At 49.4% G+C, this 20657-nt stretch overlaps 1 protein-coding gene across 3 annotated transcripts in view; it reads left to right on the top strand.

Annotated features, from left to right (window-relative positions):
- The first annotated feature begins 1133 nt into the window (after positions 1-1133).
- MYH3 (myosin heavy chain 3) overlaps positions 1134-20657 on the top strand; it is a 29917-nt gene continuing 10393 nt past the window's right edge. Inside the window, exons 1-26 of one of the 3 annotated variants that reach the window (XM_045376299.2) lie at positions 1134-1195; positions 2370-2426; positions 3449-3660; positions 5693-5836; positions 6602-6758; positions 8173-8200; positions 8896-9004; positions 10266-10358; positions 11487-11550; positions 11632-11730; positions 13190-13293; positions 13377-13515; positions 14839-14957; positions 15041-15190; positions 16544-16714; positions 16802-17108; positions 17215-17285; positions 18159-18246; positions 18329-18446; positions 18831-18954; positions 19047-19183; positions 19265-19520; positions 19711-19953; positions 20039-20215; positions 20323-20468; positions 20549-20639. In XM_045376299.2, coding sequence (XP_045232234.2) covers positions 1138-1195; positions 2370-2426; positions 3449-3660; positions 5693-5836; positions 6602-6758; positions 8173-8200; positions 8896-9004; positions 10266-10358; positions 11487-11550; positions 11632-11730; positions 13190-13293; positions 13377-13515; positions 14839-14957; positions 15041-15190; positions 16544-16714; positions 16802-17108; positions 17215-17285; positions 18159-18246; positions 18329-18446; positions 18831-18954; positions 19047-19183; positions 19265-19520; positions 19711-19953; positions 20039-20215; positions 20323-20468; positions 20549-20639 — 3462 coding nt within the window. In that variant the 5' untranslated portion in view covers positions 1134-1137. Of the gene's footprint in view, positions 1342-2369; positions 2427-3448; positions 3661-5692; positions 5837-6601; positions 6759-8172; positions 8201-8895; positions 9005-10265; positions 10359-11486; positions 11551-11631; positions 11731-13189; positions 13294-13376; positions 13516-14838; positions 14958-15040; positions 15191-16543; positions 16715-16801; positions 17109-17214; positions 17286-18158; positions 18247-18328; positions 18447-18830; positions 18955-19046; positions 19184-19264; positions 19521-19710; positions 19954-20038; positions 20216-20322; positions 20469-20548; positions 20640-20657 lie in introns of all 3 variants that reach the window. The other 2 variants (XM_045376300.2, XM_015437645.3) reach the window with 2 other exon arrangements.

Here is a 20657-nt window from a genome sequence, read left to right as displayed (position 1 = left end):
GTCTTCTTGAAGCACTGCGTGTAGGAGCCAGAGTGCAGTGCCTTCGCCCTGAGACCGCAGCCCTGCCTCCCCGGTCCCACGCACATCTCATGGAGTGGCCTCCGCATCGGGGCTTGGTACTGCTGTGTACGGAAAGGGCGGTTTCTATGGGAAACATGGACAAACAGTTCTATTAGAATAAGTAACCACAGGATGCCCACCCAACTATCTTCCCAAAGATTTGTCGAGAAAAAAAAAAAGTAGGACGAGAATGGGCAAAAGCGTCCGACATACTTTACTCTTCTCTTGAGGCTTTATTTTTCCACTCCTGATTTAGAAATGACCACATTTGTTAGACAGTCCCCCCTTGTCCGCCCTTTCTCTGCAGGCCACCGCCGTTCCCCCTACCCCATCCCGGCCAGCAGCTGATCTTTCCTAATTGGTCATCTATCTTAATAGCCACAGGTCCTCAGGCAGCTGTCGCTGGGAATATGAGCTGGCGGCAGGGCCCCACGTCACTAATTCACTTGCTGGTCTTATTAGAGCTTCAGAAAGAATTAAGTTAATAATGACACTAATGAGCCAGAATGTACTTAGGAGAATAGAAAGAAGGAAAGGAGTAGAAGGAGGAGAAGGGAGAAGAGGGCAAGGCGGGGAGGAGAATTATTGCTATTATTATTATTATTAATTATTCCTGGCACAGATTTTGCAATCACAACCCAAGCTTGTGACACAATCTTGCTCGAAATTCCAAAAGGATTTCAACTTTTCATCCTCAGTCTTATTCATTTTTCCACGTGATGAGATTTCTAAGCAAGCCCCCGACTTCAGTCCTCGGTCCCCATGAGCTAGGGGCTGGCGCTGTGTTCGGGGGGGTGATGACCGCCTGAGAACGGAGGCGGCTGCCCCCCACCCCCCCCTCGAAGTGAGGCCATCCCATCCCATCAGGTGAGGGAGCACCGGCCCCAAGTTCAGAGAACGGCATTCCAAGCTCCTGACATTCTGCTGTCGGAAAATGGTGATGGATCCTGCTCATTTCTAATTATACCTTTCCCTTGGCAACGACCAAAATACATGTGGAAGAAGCTGGTTCTCGGCTTGGGGGGCCGCTCATCCTCTTTCCAAATATAGAGAAGGAATGAGCCGTGGGGGTTACCAATGGCCTATAAAAGCCCCGGGGAGTGGCCAGCCCTCTGTGGCTCGCTTGTGGGCGGAGGTAAGTCACAGGCTCCTCTTCTAGGTCTCAGCTGCTTGGAGCACACCCACCCGGTGGGCACATCCACACCTTGTGCGTGGCGCCCTGGCCCTGCCAGGCTTTGGTGAGGAGCCCCGTGCGTGGCACCCTATCCCCGCCCGACTTTGGTGAGGTGGCACCTCATGCCTGTCTGAGTTTTCTTAGGATAAGCTAGGTGTAGAGAGCGAGCTTTCCCTGGGCCCAAATACCCAGCACCCTCTGGCTCCAGCACCTCCCCCAAGCAGGAGCCCTGCAGGTTCTCTTTCCTCTACCCCCTCTCCCCTGTCCTCCTCTCCAAGTGTCCTCTTGGGCAGGATCCTTTTGCATGCCCCGTGGGCCCAGCTGCCATGGCCTGACCTTCTCCCATTGCCTCGGTGACTCATGAAGGGTCAACGGGACTGGGGGCCTCACCCTGCCCTCACTTTCCCCACCTGGGCTGTACATTTGTCAGGTGTCTTGTCCTCTCAAGACCACACTGGCTGTGACCATTGTGTGTAAATTAATCTCAGAGATTTCACCAGTTCACAGACAAGGAGACCTCCCCCTACCCTGGAACCATAGGCTTTTTAGCAGGGATGCAGTCCCTACCGTCCGATTCTAAACAGGAGTCAGGAAGACTGAAGAAGGCACCGGTGCAGGCTGGGAGAAACCAGATTTCTACGCAGCTGAGGGCTTTTCCTCCCTGCCTGGCTTCCTGTGGGTCACGTGCCATCTGCTCTTCTGGCCTGCCTCTTTAAAGTATTAGTCCTTTGTCTTTTTTTTTGAGATGGAGTTTTGCTCTCGTCGCCCAGGCTGGAGTGCAATGGCACAATCTTGGCCCACTGCAACCTCCGCCTCCCAGGTTCAAACAATTCTCCTGCCTAAACCTCCAGAGTAGCTGGGATTACAGGCACCTGCCACCACGCTCAGCTTTTTAAAATTTAATTTAATTTTTTATTTTTAGTAGAGACGGGGTTTCACCATGTTGGCCAGGCTGGTCTCAAACTCCTGACTTCAGGCCGTCCGCCTGCCTCAGCGTCCCAAAGTGCCGGGACTACAGGCGTGAGCCATGGCGCCCGGCCCCTTTATCCTTTTTAGATAACTCATCAGAAGCCGATTCTACATGGACGCAGCCACCCCAAGTACCGCTAAGTTGTGTATGTGCGTATTATTCCAGGTCCGGGATCTCCTGGCTGCTGCTGTCTTCTGTTCATCGTGCAGGTGGGACTCTCAGGTGAGAAGTTGGGCCCTGTCCCTCGGCCATTGGAGGTCTCCAGGCAATCCAAGCTTGCCAGCTCCCCCCTCCTCCCACCGGCTATAAGGGCACAGAGGGACCGAGGAATTAGCATGTTTAGACAAGGACAGGTCATGGCCGGGCGCGGTGGCTCATGCCTGTAATCCCAGCACTTTGGGAGGCCGAGGCGGGCGGATCAGGAAGTCAGGAGGTCGAAACCAGCCTGACCAACATAGTGAAACCCTGTCTTTACTAAAAATACAAAAATTAGCAGGACGTGGTGGCAGGTGCCTGTAATCCCAGCTACTCAGGAGGCTGAGGCAGGAGAATCGCTTGGACCCGGGAGGCGGAAGTTGGAGTGAGCTGAGATCATGCCACTGCACTCCAGCCTGTGACAGAGCAAGACTCCGTCTCAAAAAAAAAAAAAAAAGACAAGGACAGGTCAGGCAGGAGAGGAGGTGGCATTTGGGGGACTGTCAAACAGATGCTGATGTCAGATGCTTGCTTTTGTTCTTAGCAACCCAAGGAAGCAAAAGGCACGTTCCCTCATGCGAGCATGTAGCCACCTTCATTGAAATGGTTCAAAAATATCTTTCCTCTTTGCCATTAGCACACTCTCTTTGAAGAAGGCATTTATTTTTTTAATGGTGTTTATTCTGAAATGTTCCCTCAGCAACACCTGGGTGTCACAGAAGCGGAAAAGGTGGTCCCAAGAGTAGCGCTCACTTCCAAGGCCCCTTATTGCCAATTCAAGCTTCAGATGCTTGAGAAGCTTGGGTTAAATAGGCTGTAAGCCTGTCGCACAGAGTAGCCCCTCAATAAACATGCACCCGTGTGATTTCCCAGCAATGAAGCCCTTGGGGTGGAGCTCCTCGAGGCATGAGGACAGCCTGCTTCCTGGGGCCCTGACGCTGAGGGCTCCTGTGGCTGAAGGAGGACAGGGTGGAGGCTGAGACAGGCCTGGAGCCGCCGGGTGCCCAGCAAGGGGGCAGCTGAGCTCACCGGATGGGTTTGCCTTCCAGCTGACACCATGAGCAGCGACACTGAAACGGAAGTGTTCGGCATAGCCGCTCCTTTCCTCCGGAAGTCAGAAAAGGAGCGGATCGAGGCTCAGAACCAGCCCTTTGATGCCAAGACGTATTGCTTTGTGGTGGACTCAAAGGAAGAATACGCCAAGGGGAAAATCAAGAGTTCTCAGGATGGGAAGGTCACCGTGGAAACTGAGGACAACAGGGTAAGACTCTGCACCTCCACAGGCTGCTGGCCCTCCACCTGGTCATACCTGCTTGCCTGGGATATGCATCTGCCCAACCCCAGCCACTTCCAGATGTGGCTCCGGCACTGGAATGCCACATACCACGTAGCCTGGGGCTTCCCAGGTGTCCTCGGAGAAAGCAGAGTGAATACTGGCCTCAGGTTCCAGGGTGGGAATAGTCTGGCTGTGGCTGATTAAAACAATTAGTTTTCAGGTATTTTTGTCCATGTTCACTGTAGGCCAGAGGGGCCCAGCTCCACGCGTCCAAGGGTGTGGAGTTGGGAGTTCAACATGAATGACAGCTGTTTTAGGACACTCTCCTTTGGTAGCCTAGATTTGTCCCAAATTCTTCTAGCAATGGCCGTCTAACTAAGGAAATAAGGAAAATGTGTTACGGGTCCTAGGGGACCACAAGCTCAATGAAATAGCAGCTTCCTTGTATCATGAAAGTGATGAGCACTGCAGCCCACTACATTCTGGTCCAAGCCATTGTGGGGGTGCTGCGAGGAATTCTGGACCTCACTAGTTTCTAAAATCCAGATCAGGAGAATCTGGAAATGTCGGAAGGAAGGAAGGAAGGAAAGGAAGGAAAGGAAGGAAAGGAAGGAAAGGAAGGAAAGGAAGGAAAGGAAGGAAAGGAAGGAAAGGAAGGAAAGGAAGGAAAGGAAGGAAAGGAAGGAAAGGAAGGAAAGGAAGGAAAGGAAGGAAGGAAGGAAGGGAGGAAGGGAGGAAGGGAGGGAGGGAGGGAGGGAGGGAGGGAAGGGAAGGAGGGAAGGAAGGAGGGAGGGAGGGAAGGAAGGAAGGGGAGGGAGGGAGAGAAAGAGAAAGAAAGAGAAAGAAAGAAAGAAAGAACTTAAAAGAGGAAAAAGAAAAGAGACAAGTAAAGGAAATAGTATCATTGGGTTGGGCATGAAGGAAAAAGGCATTAAAAACCACCCTGCAGGTCTACCAGCATTGGAGCTCCCAGAAGGTGGCTCTCTGTGTATTTCAGATAAAGAGCTAAGAATGGGCTCCGAACACATCAGGGAAGCTAGATACAGTGAATGATAATCTAAGACAAACCTAAGAGACCATCATAGACAGTGAGGGCCCATTGGCTGGGATGGTTTGAATGAATCCCTGCTTGAAGGGAGAGAAAAAGGCGGGTTTCCCATCCACACTGTCCAGAGACGAAACCAGGAAAACTGACCATTTCAGAGGAGGTCACAGAGAAAAAGGAGTGAGGACAGAGCAGGGGAGAGGAAGACAAGTTCCCCAGCCCCTGTGCCTGAGGTCCTCCAGCCCTGGGAAGCCCCAGGGTGTGGGGGTTTCTCCTTTTGAGAGAAGGGTAGGTGCTGGGAACCACTGCTCTGCCTCATGGTGCCGTTTGCCTGACTTCTAACACTCTGACCCCAGAAAGGGCAGGAAAGGGGTGGGGAGGGCAGCTGAGGGGCCATTTCCTAAGCATGCTGGGGCTGGGTGGTGAAGGGGGAAGACGTGGGCCAGAGCCAGGGGCCGGACAGCTGCTTTCAGAGAGCTCAGAATGTTGGCGATCTGTGGGCACCAGCCTGGCGATCCAGTGGCCCTCCCTCATTCTCTTTGGTTCCTGCCTCACGACTGCAGGGGACATGCGGGTCATTTTCTCTCAGTAGACAGGAAAGAGCCAGATGCTGGAGTCAGCTGCTGGAGCTGGATTTTGGTCCAGGCAGTGTTACGGACTGAGCTGAGAGGTTCCCGCTGGCCCCGTTCCCAGCCACCGTCGCCCACATCACCCACAGAGATCCTCTTTTCTCATTTCTGACATCCATTTCTCACCTCAGGCCCACTGGGGAGGAAAAAGACAGCCCCGAGTAACAGAAACAAACCCCATTCCATCAGCACCACACAAGCCGCCCCATGGCCTTTCCTCCTCTCGCCGTGAGCTGGGCTTGCTCTAGGGCTGGGCTCTTCCATCTTGGCTCCAGAGTGTCTTGGGGCAGCAGACAAGACGTGCAGACAATCTTAGTGAAGCACTGTGCCTCTTCCCTTTTAGACCCTGGTGGTCAAACCAGAGGATGTGTATGCCATGAACCCCCCCAAGTTCGACAGGATCGAGGACATGGCCATGCTGACGCACCTGAACGAGCCAGCCGTGCTGTACAACCTGAAGGACCGTTACACATCCTGGATGATCTATGTCAGCAAGGGCTTTTGCCGTGGTTTCCCTGGGGCATTAGATATGCGGGCGGGGGAGGGAGGCAGAGGTATGTGTGTGGGCTGCGGGATTCTGGAAGATGACTGCTTGCCTAGCTGGTGAACAAAAGACAAAGAGAGAGGAGAAAGAAGGCAAGAAAGCAAGAGGTGGATGGGGCAGGAAGAAGGAAGATGGGGAGGAGGACCAGGAGCCGGAGAGCAGGGAAGCGGGGGCCAGGCTTGGTCACGGGGCGCTGTGACTTACCAACTGTGGGAGGGTCCCCTACTCCCCTTTTTGAGTCTCAGTACCTCACTATAAATAGGAATGGTAGCTTCCCCCCTTTATAAGTTTATCCCAAAGAAACATAAGATAATAATTAAGGCGACCGGACGCGGTGGCTCACACCTGTAATCCCAGCACTGTGGGAGGGTGAGGTGGGCGGATCATGAGGTCAAGAGATCGAGACCATCCTGACCAACATGGTGAAGCTCCATCTCTACTAAAATACAAAAATTAGTCGGGCGTGATGGCACGTACTTGTAGTCCCAGCTACTCTGGAGGCTGAGGCAGGAGAATCACTTGAACCCGGGAGGTGGAGGCTGCAGTGAGCCGAGATTGTGCCACTGCACTCCAGCCTGGCAACAGAGTGACACTCCATCTCAAAATAATAATAATAATAATAATAATAATAATAATAATAATAATGGCAAGGGATTTTCCATATGCACATACATACATATACACACATACATGTTTTTCCTGCTACAGACCTACTCGGGCCTCTTCTGTGTCACTGTCAACCCCTATAAGTGGCTGCCGGTGTACAACCCTGAGGTGGTGGAAGGCTACCGAGGCAAAAAGCGCCAGGAGGCCCCGCCCCACATCTTCTCCATCTCTGACAACGCCTATCAGTTCATGCTGACTGGTGAGTCTCCCAGGAGGAAGCACGGGGTGCTGGAGCAGGCATTGCATGAGGCGTGTGGCAGCTGCCCCTTGGTCCCAGGCCGGACCCCATCTGGTGTTCAGCACAGGGAAAGGAGGAAGAAGGAGCCAAAAGAGGCAGAAAGGGGCCACAACATGTAGGGCCCTGCATGCCAACGTGACAAGTTTGGATTTAATGCAAGTTAGAACATGCAAAACGGAAATGGACGTTTTCATGGGTCAAAACTAAAAACTGACCATTTTTTTTTTTTTTTTTTTGAGACGGAGTCTCGCTCTGCCGCCCAGGCTGGAGTGCAGTGGCCGGATCTCAGCTCACTGCAGGCTCCGCCTCCCGGGTTCACGCAATTCTCCTGCCTCAGCCTCCCGAGTAGCTGGGACTACAGGTGCCCGCCACCTCGCCCGGCTAGTTTTTTGTATTTTTTAGTAGAGACGGGGTTTCACCGTGTCAGCCAGGATGGTCTCGATCTCCTGACCTCGTGATCCGCCCACCTCGGCCTCCCAAAGTGCTGGGATTACAGGCTTGAGCCACCGCGCCCGGCCAGAACTGACCATTTTATATCGTTTACCCTAATCTGACAAGAACGAGAAGCCACTGGCGGTTTGTTTTTTTTTTTTTTGAGATGGAGTCTTGCTATGTTGCCCAGGCTGGAGTGCAGTGGTACGATCTCGGCTCACCACAACCTCTGCCTCCTGGGTACAAGTGATTCTCCTGCCTCAGCCTCCCGAGTAGCTGAGATTACAGGTGTGCATTACCATATCCGGCTATTTTTTATATTTTTAATAGAGACAGGGGTCACTATGTTGACCAGGCTGGTCTCAAACTCCTGACCTCATGATCCGCCTGCCTTGGCCTCCCAAAGTGCTGGGATTACAGGTGTGAGCCACCGCACCCGGCTACCACTGGCTGATTCTGAGTAGAGACTTGACCTCTCTGAGTCTCAGTTTCAAGAAGGAGGCTTTTGATATTGACCAAAGGATACAGCTGGATGGGAGAAATCGGTGCTGGTGATCTGTCCCACAGAATGGTGACTCTGATAAGTAATAATGCATTGTATATTTCAAAATGGCTAAAATCGTATATTTTAAATGTTTTCTCCACAAAAAAAATAAGTATGTGAGGTGATAGATTTGTTAGTTAGCTTGATTTAATCATTCTACCATATAAACATATATCAAATCATCACATTGAACCCTATAAATATATACAATTATTCTTTGTCAATTAAAAATAAAATAAAATAAAAAGCAGATGGAGGCTCTTCAGATTTCCACCTGAGGCTAAAACAAAAAATGGAAGAGGAATTGTGCAATTTAACTCTGGCTGCTTCAGAGTTGGGTCGAATCAGGAAGCTCTTTTTATATCGCCATCAACTCTATTTTATTTTCTTCTCTGGCAGATCGTGAAAACCAGTCCATTCTGATCACGTAAGTATCCATGGCATAGAATGGTTTCATAGCTGTGACCAAATGTGCCACTGGCTCTATTCTGTTCATTAGAAAGTGTTTGGAGCAGAGTCTGTAATAAAAAGATCAGGCTGGGCGTGGTGGCTCACGGCTGTAATCCCAGCACTTTGGGAGGCCGAGGCGGGCGGATCTCAAGGTGAGGAGATGGAGACCATCCTGGCTAACACGGTGAAACCCTGTCTCCACTAAAAAAAAATACAAAAAAAAATTAGCTGGGTGCGGTGGCGGGCGCCTGTAGTCACAGCTACTCGGGAGGCTGAGGCAGGAGAATGGCGTGAACCTGGGAACCGAAGCTTGCAGTGAGCCGAGATCGCGCCACTGCACTCCAGCCTGGGTGACAGAGCGAGACTCCATCTCAAAAAAAAAAAAAAAAAAAAAAAAAAGAAATAAAAATGAAAAGATGGATTTGGGGATGGGCAGGAAGATCTGCATAAGGCCTCAGAAAAATGGAATTACCCATACTTGGGTCAACTGAGCAAGTGGCTGTGGCACCTGTGCCCTGGGCCTCTGCCTTCTCAAGTGGTCTGTCACATTAGTGTGGTGGGTGTGTGTCAGAGGTGGCTCAGACCATGCCCAGGCCTCAGTACGACATCCTGGAAAGCCTGTTTATACTAACAAACTTGTTTCTTTCTCTCTCTTTTGATCACTCTGCACAGCGGAGAATCCGGGGCAGGAAAGACCGTGAACACCAAGCGGGTCATCCAGTACTTTGCAACAATTGCAGCTACTGGGGACCTGGCCAAGAAGAAGGACTCCAAAATGAAGGTATGGATGGGAGAGCAGGGCTTGCTTTGCTTCCACTTTTAACTGTGGTCTTAACCTCAGAATGAGGGGGGCCAAATGCCCTCACATTCCCCGCTCTTCAGGGAATGGAGGGCAGGCTAGGATTTACTATCTTGAAGGACAGCCAGTCAGCTTAGACAACACAGTGTGGAGTTGATCTTGTAGGACTAGATCCCGGGATTTCTTAGAAGACAAGGCTCTAGGGCTAAACTTTAAAGGTCAATCTGCAGACAGCTCAGTGAGCTTGTTCTTTTATAGCAGAATCACATATACCAATGTGAGTGACTCACAGCCTATCCTGGCCTTTTGAAACAAATGTATTACAGCAGCATGAAGTGAATACGGACAACTGACTGGAGAATCAAGGGATTGAAGTGTTAAAGGAATGTTCAGTCAAGAGACCCCCAACTGTAGCGCCAAATATAACAAAATGGCAAAAGTGTTTTGAGTAAGACGTACTGCTGATTTGGTTGGTCCTCGGATTGGAAAAGTCAAGGAGGGTAGGGATTTATCAGGGCAAGCCAGAGTGGCAGAGCGGGTGATCATTTTTTACTGTCATTTTGTGGCTTAAAAACATGTTACCTCAGGTCAGGCTCGGTGGCTCACGCCTGTAATCCCAGCACTTTGGGAGGCCGAGGCAGGCGGATCACCTGAGGTCGAGAGTTCGAGACCAGCCTGACCAACATGGAGAAACCCCGTCTCTACTAAAAGTACAAAATTAGCTGGGCATAGTAGCACATGCCTGTAGTCCCAGCTACTCGGGAGGCTGAGGCAGGAGAATCACTTGAACCCGGGAGGCGGAGGTTGCAGTGAGCCAACATCGTGTCATCGCACTCCAGCTGGGCAACAAGAGCGAAGCTCTGTCTCAGCAAATAAATAAATAAATAAATAAATAAATAAATAAATAAATAACTGTTTCCTCAGGCCGGGCACGGTGGCTTACACCTGTAATCCCAGCACTTTGGGAGGCCGAGGCAGGCAGATCACCTGAGGTCAGGAGTTTGAGACCAGCCTGACCAACATGGAGAAACCCCAAAGTACAAAATTAGCCAGGCGTGGTGGCGCATGCCTGGAGTCCCAGCTACTTGGGAGGCTGAGGCAGGAAAATTGCTTGAACCCGGGAGGCCGAGGTTGCGGTGAGCCAACGTTGTGCCATGGCACTGCAGCCTGGGCAACAAGAGCGAAACTCCGTCTTTAAAAAAAAAAAAAAGTTTCCTCTTCTTCCCTCAATTTCTTGCATTAGGGGACGCTGGAAGATCAAATCATCAGCGCCAACCCCCTGCTGGAGGCCTTTGGGAACGCCAAGACCGTGAGGAATGACAACTCCTCCCGTTTCGTGAGTCTGAGTTTGGTTAAGATGGAATTTGCTTTGTGTCTCACAAAATAGGCAAGAGCCCTGTCCTCAAAGGGTGTAGAGACCAGAGGTGACAGATGATGAAAAACAAAACAACCCAATGGGACCATTTCAGATAAAGATAAATTCAGGCTAAGTTCAATGAACAGCATGTGTGAGAGAGGAACTGGGGCCCAGGCTTGCTTTGGGCAGAGTGGGCAGGGAAGGCCTCTCTGCAGGGCTGGCACAGGAGCTGAGAGTTACAGCGTGAGAAGGAGCCCAACTTAAAATGACAGGAAGGAGCGGGGACGAAGGAAGGACAAGGGCAGTCCCTGACACGGGGAAGGGCCTGGTACAGTCAGGGCACCTACAGAGGGTCTGTGTGGTTGTAGGGAGGAGGGCAGGGGGGCCAGTTCCATGAGATGAGGTGGAAGAGAGAGAGAGAACTGGTCATTTGGGAGCCATAGGCCATGAGAAGGAGCTTGAATTCCTTTCTAGGTGTAAGAGGAAGCTACTGAGGGATTCTATAAGCCAGGGAGTGATATGGTTTGATTTACACCTTGAAACAATCACTCTAATTACTTTGTTGACTAGATATGTTGAGGTGGGGGAGGAGCATAGAATAAAAGGGATAAGTAAAAAGAAATAAGGAGAAACCCCAAACTGGACGGAGAAGAAGGGAGAAGAGGAAGGACATATCTAATTTCAAACTGTAGGTGGGGCCGGGTACGGTGGCTCACGCCTGTAATCCCAGCACTTTGGGAGGCCGAGGCGGGCAGATCACGAGGTCAAGAGATCAAGACCATCCTGGCCAACATGGTGAAACCCCGTCTCTACTACAAATCCAAAAATTAGTCAGGTGTGGTGGCACGTGCCTGTAGTCCCAGCTACTCGGGAGGCTGAGGCAGGAGAATCGCTTGAACCCGAAAGGCAGAGGTTGCAGTGAGCTAAGATCATGCCACTGCACTCCAGTCTGGCGACAGAGCGAGACTCCGTCTCAAAGACATAACAAAACCAAACAAAACAGAAATGTTAGGGGAAATAGGCTCTTATTCACATCACCCATGAGATGAATAGGAACTATTGGGCCACGGTGGAATCTGGTCTCCTCCTGAATCCCGCCCCATACAGGGCAAGTTCATCCGAATCCATTTTGGAACCACTGGGAAGCTGGCCTCTGCAGATATTGAAACTTGTAAGTAGATCCATGGAGATTCAATGGCGTCTCAGAGTAACTGGGGACTGTTTGAAAGAGAGTCCTGTGTTTGTGTTCCAGATCTGCTGGAAAAATCAAGAGTCACTTTCCAGCTGAAGGCTGAAAGAAGCTACCACATCTTCTACCAGATACTTTCTAATAAGAAGCCTGAACTCATAGGTGAGGAAGTCACCAGTGGGGCTGGTGTTTTAGGCAGTTTGACTGTGATCGCTAGACTGAGGAGAGTTGTATCTACATATGGTTACTCTACAGTCAACAGGGAAAGTTTATTTTATTTTATTTATTTATTTTGAGATGGGGTCTCCCTCTGTTGCCCAGGCTAGAATGCAGTGGCATGTTCACAGCTCACTTGCAACCTTGACCTTGCCGGGTTCAAGCAGTCCTCCAGCCCCAGCCTCCCGAGTGACTGGGATTACAGGCACATGCCCCCACACCCGGCTACTTTTTGTATTTTTTGTAGAGATGAGGTTTCACCATGTTGCCCAGGCTGGTCTTGAACTCCTGGGCTCAAGCAACTTGCCCGACTTGGTCTCCCAAAGTGCTGGGATTACAGGTGTGAGCCACTGCACCTGGCCAGGAAAAGTTTATTTTAGAAATGGGATGTGACTATCTGGGCAGTCACATGCCAATTTGAAAAACCTAATCAAACAGAGGGTAACAAGAACAGACCACTCCTGACTAGCTCTGGTTTATAAAAACCTTCTGAGCAACGGAACATCTAACTGTCCTTTGGCGCCCCCTTGTGTTCTGGCACAGAAACAATCTATGGCCAAAAGCGCCACCAAAGCAAACAGAGTAAGGAAGCCCATGGAGGTACTATGCACTCCCCTTGTCCACCCTTCACAGTGGTCTCCGTGCACACTGCTTTCTTTGCTCTTTGGCTGTGTTTGCTCAGCCTTCTGGTCTCCAGCTTGGAAACAGGCTGCAGCATTTCAACAGATTTTAGAAAAGGCTATGATTATACCAAATGGGTGGGCTCTTGTCCTGACCCCCACTCAGCCAGTTTTCCCTATTAACTTCTCCCAGCTGACACTGATAGGCATCATTAGCATGCAAGGCAAGGGAATTTAAAGGTTCTCCCTAGGGTCCTTCCTCTCCATTGTGTGGGAGACTGAGAAGTCTTCCCTGGACCATATTTTCCATGACAGCCCGCGAATTGTGGAGCTGCCTAAAAGATTTTTAATGTTGACCGAGCGCGGTGGCTTACGCCTGTAATCCCAGCACTTCGGGAGGCCCAGGCGGGCGGATCACGAGGTCAGGAGATCGAGACCATCCTGGCTAACACGGTGAAACCCCGTCTCACTAAAAACACAAAAAAGTAGCCGGGCGTGGTGGTGGGCGCCTGTAGTCCCAGCTACTCGGGAGGCTGAGGCAGGAGAATGGCGTGAACCTGGGAAGCAGAGCTTGCAGTGAGCCGAGATCGCGCCACTGCACTCCAGCCTGGGAGACAGAGCGAGACTCTGTCTCAAAAAAAAGAAAAAAAAAGATTTTTAATGTTAAGTTCAATTTGGGATCCAGTGGTAAAAGTTCCAGCCCAGGGTGCAGGAGCTCAAAACACTCACTGGGTGGGTTTTTTCTTTGCATCCGCATGACCTCCTGGAACGATTCGTCATTTCAGAGCTGCTGCTTATTACGACCAACCCTTACGACTACCCGTTCATCAGCCAGGGGGAGATCCTCGTGGCCAGCATAGACGATGCGGAGGAGCTGCTGGCTACAGATGTAAGTGGAACCAACAGAAGGGGTGGGTGTTCCCCCTCCATCACTGGGGCCAACCGGCTGACGTGCTGCCCTTTCCATGCCAGAGCGCCATTGACATCCTGGGCTTCACCCCAGAAGAGAAATCTGGGCTCTACAAGCTGACGGGAGCCGTGATGCACTATGGGAACATGAAGTTCAAGCAGAAGCAGCGAGAGGAGCAGGCCGAACCGGACGGCACAGAAGGTACAAAATCAGTGTGACAGGCCGCAAACCAGAGTGGGTGGCTGATCCGCTGAGGTCACTTGGTGCTGCTTTTGAAAGCAATTAATCCAGTCAGGCCCAGTGGCTCGCACCTGTAATCCCAGCACTTTGGGAGGCTGAGGGGGCCAGATCACCTGGGTTGGGAGGTCGGGAGTTGGAGACCAGCATGGCCAACGTGGTGAAACCCCATCTCTACTAAAAGAAAATTAGGCCGGGCGTGGTGGCTGGTGCCTGTAATCCCAGCACTTTGGGAGGCCGAGGCCAGTGGATCATGAGGTCAGTAGATCGAGACCATCCTGGCTAACACGGTGAAACCCCGTCTCACTAAAAACACAAAAAATTAGCCAGGCGAGGTGGCAGGCGCCTGTAGTCCCAGCTACTCGGGCGGCTGAGGAAGGAGAATGGCGTGAACCTGGGAGGTGGAACTTGCAGTGAGCCGAGATTGCACCACTGCACTCCAGCCTGGGCAACAGAGTGAGACTCAATCTCAAAAAAAAAGAAAAGAAATTAGCTGAACATGGTGGAGCACACCTGTACCAGCTACTCAGGAGACTGAGGCACAAGAGTCAGACAGAGTTTTGCTCTGTTGCCCAGGCTAAAGTGCAGTGGCGCGATCTCGGCTCGCTGCAGCCTCTCCACCCGAGTTCAAGTGATTCTCCTGCCTCAGCCTTCCGAGTAACTGGGATCATAGGCACACACCAACGTGCCTGGCTGACTTCTTTGTATTTTTAGTAGAGACAGGGTTTCACCATGTTGGCCAGGCTAGTCTCAAACTCCTGACCTCAAATGATTCGCCCGCCTTGGCCTCCTAAAGTGTTGGGATTACGGGCATGAGCCACCGTGCCCAGCCGGCTCGAGAGTTTCTTGAACCCAGGAGGCAAAGTTTGCAGTGCGCTGAGATCACTCCACTGCACTCCAGCCTGGGCGACACAGTGAGACCGTCTCAAAAACAAAAACAAAAACAATTGAAAGCGATTAATCCTTCCATCCGGAGAAGTGAATGACCCTTTCTGGGCCTCAGATGCCCATAGCTGTTGTTGCCACTTGCTTTTGCTGAATCACTCGAATAGTCTTGTTTCAGATGCAGTGAGGGATGACCAGGGCTTTCTGAAACCCAGCCCTGCCTTTTCATAAAGTCCCTCACATTCTCTGAGTGACTTAGCTTCCATTGGCCACGTATATGCAGTTTAGCCACAGGGAAGGCACAAATGTACCAAGATGAACTCAGCCAACCTTTGAAACTTCTGGATGATTTTTAAAGCAGCTCCTCTGCTTTTCTAAGTATTGTCCTTGTTTTCTTGCCAGTGGCTGACAAAACAGCCTATCTGATGGGCCTGAACTCTTCGGACCTCCTGAAAGCTTTGTGCTTTCCTAGAGTGAAAGTTGGGAATGAGTACGTTACCAAAGGTCAAACTGTGGATCAGGTAACTGTTTCGAGGCCGGGGAAGGGGGCAGGACCCTGCTGGCCACTGCCTTCATACCCATTAGCTGGTCTTTCCCCTGACAGGTTCACCATGCTGTTAATGCTCTTTCGAAATCAGTTTATGAAAAGTTGTTCTTGTGGATGGTCACTCGCATTAACCAGCAACTGGATACGAAGCTTCCAAGACAACACTTCATTGGCGTTTTGGACATTGCAGGCTTTGAAATCTTTGAGGTTTGTGTTAGTTACATTCATATTTTCATATGGCTTCATGTGAGGGAAATTGGTTTCATGATCCTAAAGGGAAGAGAGCAAGGTGGCTGTCTTGTGGTTTCCTGTAAGAAACTAGATGGAGAGTGGATGGAATAGAGGAGCGGTACTTACTGGAAAGGTTTGTATTAGGTTTTTTTGTTTGTTTGTTGTTTGTTTGTTTTTTGAGACTGAGTTTCACCCTGTCACTCAGGCTGGAGTGCAGTGGTGCAATCTCGGCTCACTGCACCCTCCGCCTCCTGAGTTCAAGGGATCCTCCTGCCTCAGCCTCCTGAGTAGCTGGGATTACAGGCATGTGCCACCATGCCTGGCTAATTTTTGTATTTTTAGTAGAGATGGGGTTTCACCATGTTGGTTAGGCTGGTCTCGAACTCGTGACCTCAAGTGATCCATCCGCCTCGGCCTCCCAAAGTGTTGGGATTATAGGCGTGAGCCACTGCACTCGGCTGGGTTTGTATTATTTTAAAGGAAGGGAAGATGTCTATCAAGTGGAATTTTAAAGGACATTTTGAAATGGATAAAAGAAAAAAAAATTAAATGCAATCACTGATTTAGGGACTGCCATGAAAGAGATACAGAGAGTTTGATAAGTTAATCATGCACTATTTTCTATAAATATACCACTGGTTCTGTGGTAGACGTGCATAGCCACGGCCAGGCGTGGTGGCTTATGCTTGTAATCCCAGCACTTTGGGAGGCCGAGGCGGGCATGTCACGAGGTCAAGAGATCAAGACCATCCCGGCCAACGTGGTAAAACCCCGTCTCTACTAAAAATACAAAAATTGGATGGGCTTGGTGGCCCGCGCCTGTAGTCCCAGCTACTCTGGAGGCTGAGGTGGGAGGATCGTTTGAACCCAGGAGGCAGAGGTTGCAGTGAGCCGAGATGGTGCCACTGCACTCCAGCCTGGTGACAGAGCAAGACTCCGTCTCAAAAAAAAAAAAAAAGTGGATAGTCACTCATCAAAGTGTGTATTTAGTGTTTCCCAGGTACAGGGCATGCAGGTGAAAAAAATAGATGAGCTTGTAGTCTAGTAGAGAAGAAATAGAAGTCTATATGGCACATGGAAGAGTAACTACAAAATAAAGTACATAAGAGATGCCCAGACCTTGGGAACTCAGGAGAGGGAGAAATACCTTCTCATTGGAAGTTTACAGAAGACTCCAAGGAGGAGATGAGGCAGGCCTTGAAGACTGTGACTGTATCTGAAAGTATTAATGTGTTTGACAAGAACCTGGGGCAATGAGGAGGAATGCTGATGGTCTTTGATTTTGAAAGAAGTCTAACTTTTCACATGAACGTTATATTTTGTTGTTAGTATAACAGCCTGGAGCAGCTGTGCATCAACTTCACCAACGAGAAACTGCAACAGTTTTTCAACCACCACATGTTCGTGCTGGAGCAGGAGGAGTACAAGAAGGAAGGCATCGAGTGGACGTTCATCGACTTCGGGATGGACCTGGCTGCCTGCATCGAGCTCATCGAGAAGGTATCCAGTTCCATCCCCACTTCTCATAGACTCTTCTGCTCGTTACGGCAGCTCAATTTACCCCTCTGCACTTTGCCTTCAATATAGCCTATGGGCATCTTCTCCATCCTGGAAGAGGAGTGCATGTTCCCCAAGGCAACAGACACCTCCTTCAAGAACAAGCTGTATGACCAGCATCTTGGAAAGTCCAACAACTTCCAGAAGCCCAAGGTGGTCAAAGGCAGGGCCGAGGCCCACTTCTCATTGATCCACTATGCGGGCACCGTGGACTACAGTGTCTCAGGCTGGCTGGAGAAGAACAAGGACCCTCTGAATGAGACCGTGGTCGGGCTGTACCAGAAGTCCTCCAACAGGCTCCTGGCACACCTCTATGCCACGTTTGCCACGGCGGATGGTAACAGGAGTGCTATGTGTTCATGTGATCTCCCTCCATCTGTTCCGCAGTAACAAAAAACCTTTTAGATGCACCTATAACACGTGCCCTCCTTTATTGCTTTCAGCTGACAGTGGAAAGAAGAAAGTGGCCAAGAAGAAGGGTTCTTCCTTCCAAACTGTCTCTGCCCTTTTCAGGGTAAGAAAAATACAAGTTTATTTGCTTCTGATTGGTTTAAGTCTTATCAAAACGAGCAATGTTGAGATTCTAAACTTGGTTTGTTCGAGAGTAGTAGTGTTGTCTTAATCTGATTACTGTCACTTACTGAGGTGAAGTGACAGACGATGAAATATAATAAATATGGTCTAACCAATGTGGGATGACAATATCACTATTATCTTATACGAAAGATAGCTGAGTTGGCTGGTCTGAGTTTCCAGCACAAACTCTCCGATTTTCCTAAAGGACACCAGCAATAGACCTCACGCTCCCAGTGGATCCATCCCCTGAGTTGATTTCAGAAAGCATTTTGTACTTGGCGAGCCTGTGGCTCACTGGGAGACAAAAGACAATTGTATCAGTTACTAGCCTACACCTCCATCCATAGGACCGTTAAAAGATTGAGTTAGGCTGGACGCAGTGGCTCACGCCTGTAATCCCAGCACTTTCGGAGGCTGAGGTGGGCAGATCACAAGGTCAGGAGATTGAGACCATACTGGCTAACATGGTGAAACCCCCGTCTTCATTAAAAATACAAAAAATTAGCTGGGCGTGGTGGCATGTGCCTGTAGTCCCACCTACTGAGGAGGCTGAGGCAGGAAAATTGCTTGAACCTGAGAGGTAGAGGTTGCAGTGTGCCAAGATCAAGCCACTGCACTCCAGCCTGGGCAACAGGGCGAGACTCCATCTCAAAAAAAAAAAAAAAAGACAGAGTTAAATCATTTCACTATCCTTTAGAACTTATGATACATTTTAAACATAGATCTTATTTTCATTACAATGGATCTCTGTCTTCATAAAAACCTACAGTAGGCTGGCAAATGTCTTTTTTTCTTCTTCTTCTTCTTTTAGGAAAACCTGAACAAGCTGATGTCAAATTTAAGAACTACTCACCCTCACTTTGTGCGCTGTATAATTCCCAATGAAACCAAAACTCCAGGTGAGACACCTGCTGGCTTGCTAGGTGGTGCTCAGTTTTTAAGAACTTCTATGTCAGGCTGATATCTCGCTTCTGTTCCCAGGGGCTATGGAACACAGCCTTGTCCTGCACCAGCTGCGGTGTAATGGTGTCCTGGAGGGTATCCGCATCTGCAGGAAAGGATTCCCGAACAGGATTCTCTACGGGGATTTTAAACAAAGGTCTGTAATAAACATGTTCTATATGCTTGGGGATGAGATGTATGAACACTGGGATTTGAGAGGGAGAAAGATTGGTATGAAAAGAGCAGTTATGGACCTCCATGCGAACTGAACAACCTACCATTTGGCCAAGTCATATATATTTGTTTCTTCCATGGTTTTCTCTGGAATTTATCTGATATACAAAATGGCAGGAAAAGCTCTGGCCGAAGAGTCAAGAGACCTAGATTCTAGACTGCTGTCGAGCAATGTGACTCCGAGCTAGTTCCTTCATCTCCTGGGACCTTGGCCTTCTGCCTATAGGAAGAGAGGCCTCAACTGCATGTTCTCCAAAGTTTGTGTCTTTGCCAACAGTCTGTGATGATTTCCGTGTCTACAATGCAGATACCGAGTGCTCAATGCCAGTGCAATCCCTGAGGGACAATTCATTGACAGCAAGAAAGCCTGTGAAAAGCTTCTGGCATCCATCGATATTGACCACACTCAGTACAAATTTGGACATACCAAGGTAATGCATCAGTCCTGACAGATGCTGGCCTGTTTGTCCTCTTGACACAGCTTCTCCAGGAAACTGACTCATGTCACCTTCTGCCCCACAAGGTGTTCTTCAAGGCTGGCTTGCTGGGAACCCTGGAAGAGATGCGGGATGACCGCCTGGCCAGACTGATCACCCGGACACAGGCTGTGTGCAGAGGGTTCCTCATGCGTGTGGAATTCCAGAAGATGGTGCAGAGGAGGTCCAGCAGGGTCTTTGTTCAAACATGAGCTCTTTGGGGAAGGGGAGTCTCTCTCAGAAATAAGCAATGTCTTGTTTTTAGGGAGTCCATCTTCTGCATCCAGTACAACATTCGCTCATTCATGAACGTCAAGCACTGGCCCTGGATGAAACTGTTCTTCAAGATTAAGCCCCTCCTCAAGAGTGCAGAGACCGAGAAAGAGATGGCCACCATGAAGGAAGAATTCCAGAAAACCAAGGATGAACTCGCCAAGTCGGAGGCAAAAAGGAAGGAGCTAGAGGAAAAACTGGTGACTCTGGTCCAAGAGAAGAATGACCTGCAGCTCCAAGTCCAAGCTGTATGTGTTTAGCAACCTTTTTTTTTTAAACTCTTCTAGATTTGATTATTTGTTTAGAAAAATTGGGTTATTGGTGGGGATTTTTGCTTTTTAGTTGAAATGTTTCATAAAGAACTTCATATATAGCAAAATACTGGAATGTTGCAAACCTTATATCATTAAAGGAAATTATTATTCTTTCTGTTTTAAGGAAAGTGAAAATTTGTTGGATGCTGAGGAAAGATGCGATCAGCTGATCAAAGCCAAATTCCAGCTCGAGGCCAAGATCAAAGAGGTGACGGAGAGAGCTGAGGATGAGGAAGAGATCAATGCTGAGCTGACAGCCAAGAAGAGGAAACTGGAGGATGAATGTTCAGAACTCAAGAAAGACATTGATGACCTTGAGTTGACTCTGGCCAAGGTTGAGAAGGAGAAACATGCCACAGAGAACAAGGTATTCTTTTTGTAGCTGTGTCTAGCTTGATATAGTCATTGCAAACTAAACTCTAAGCTTATAATTGCTTGTGGATTCTTCTTAGGTTAAAAACCTTACTGAGGAACTCTCTGGATTAGATGAAACAATTGCAAAGTTAACCAGGGAGAAGAAGGCCCTCCAAGAGGCCCACCAGCAGGCTTTGGATGACCTCCAAGCTGAAGAAGACAAAGTCAATTCTTTGAACAAAACCAAGAGCAAACTGGAACAGCAAGTTGAAGACGTAAGTAAATAATGCTCATCAGGAGTCCTAGAACTCCAGGGTTGGAAGAGCCCTCAAGGGTCCTCTTGCAAAGCATTTGTTCCAAAAGGAAATGGTGCCTTTTTCAGCTGGAAAGTTCCCTAGAACAAGAAAAGAAGCTCCGCGTAGACCTGGAAAGGAACAAAAGGAAATTGGAAGGAGACTTGAAGCTTGCCCAAGAGTCCATATTAGATCTGGAGAATGACAAGCAACAGCTGGACGAAAGGCTCAAGAAGTATGCCCCTCAACCACTGGCTTCCATTTTGCAAGTTACTGTGTATTTTATCTTCATGCATTCTCCATTTCTCTTCACAGGAAAGATTTTGAATATTGTCAACTTCAAAGCAAAGTGGAAGATGAGCAGACACTGGGCCTCCAGTTTCAGAAGAAAATCAAAGAGTTGCAGGTAGGAGCCCTCTGCATT

This window comes from Macaca fascicularis, chromosome 16 (genome assembly GCF_037993035.2).
Source record: "Macaca fascicularis isolate 582-1 chromosome 16, T2T-MFA8v1.1".
Lineage (NCBI taxonomy): Eukaryota > Metazoa > Chordata > Mammalia > Primates > Cercopithecidae > Macaca > Macaca fascicularis.
This window is presented reverse-complemented; position numbering and strand designations above follow the sequence as displayed.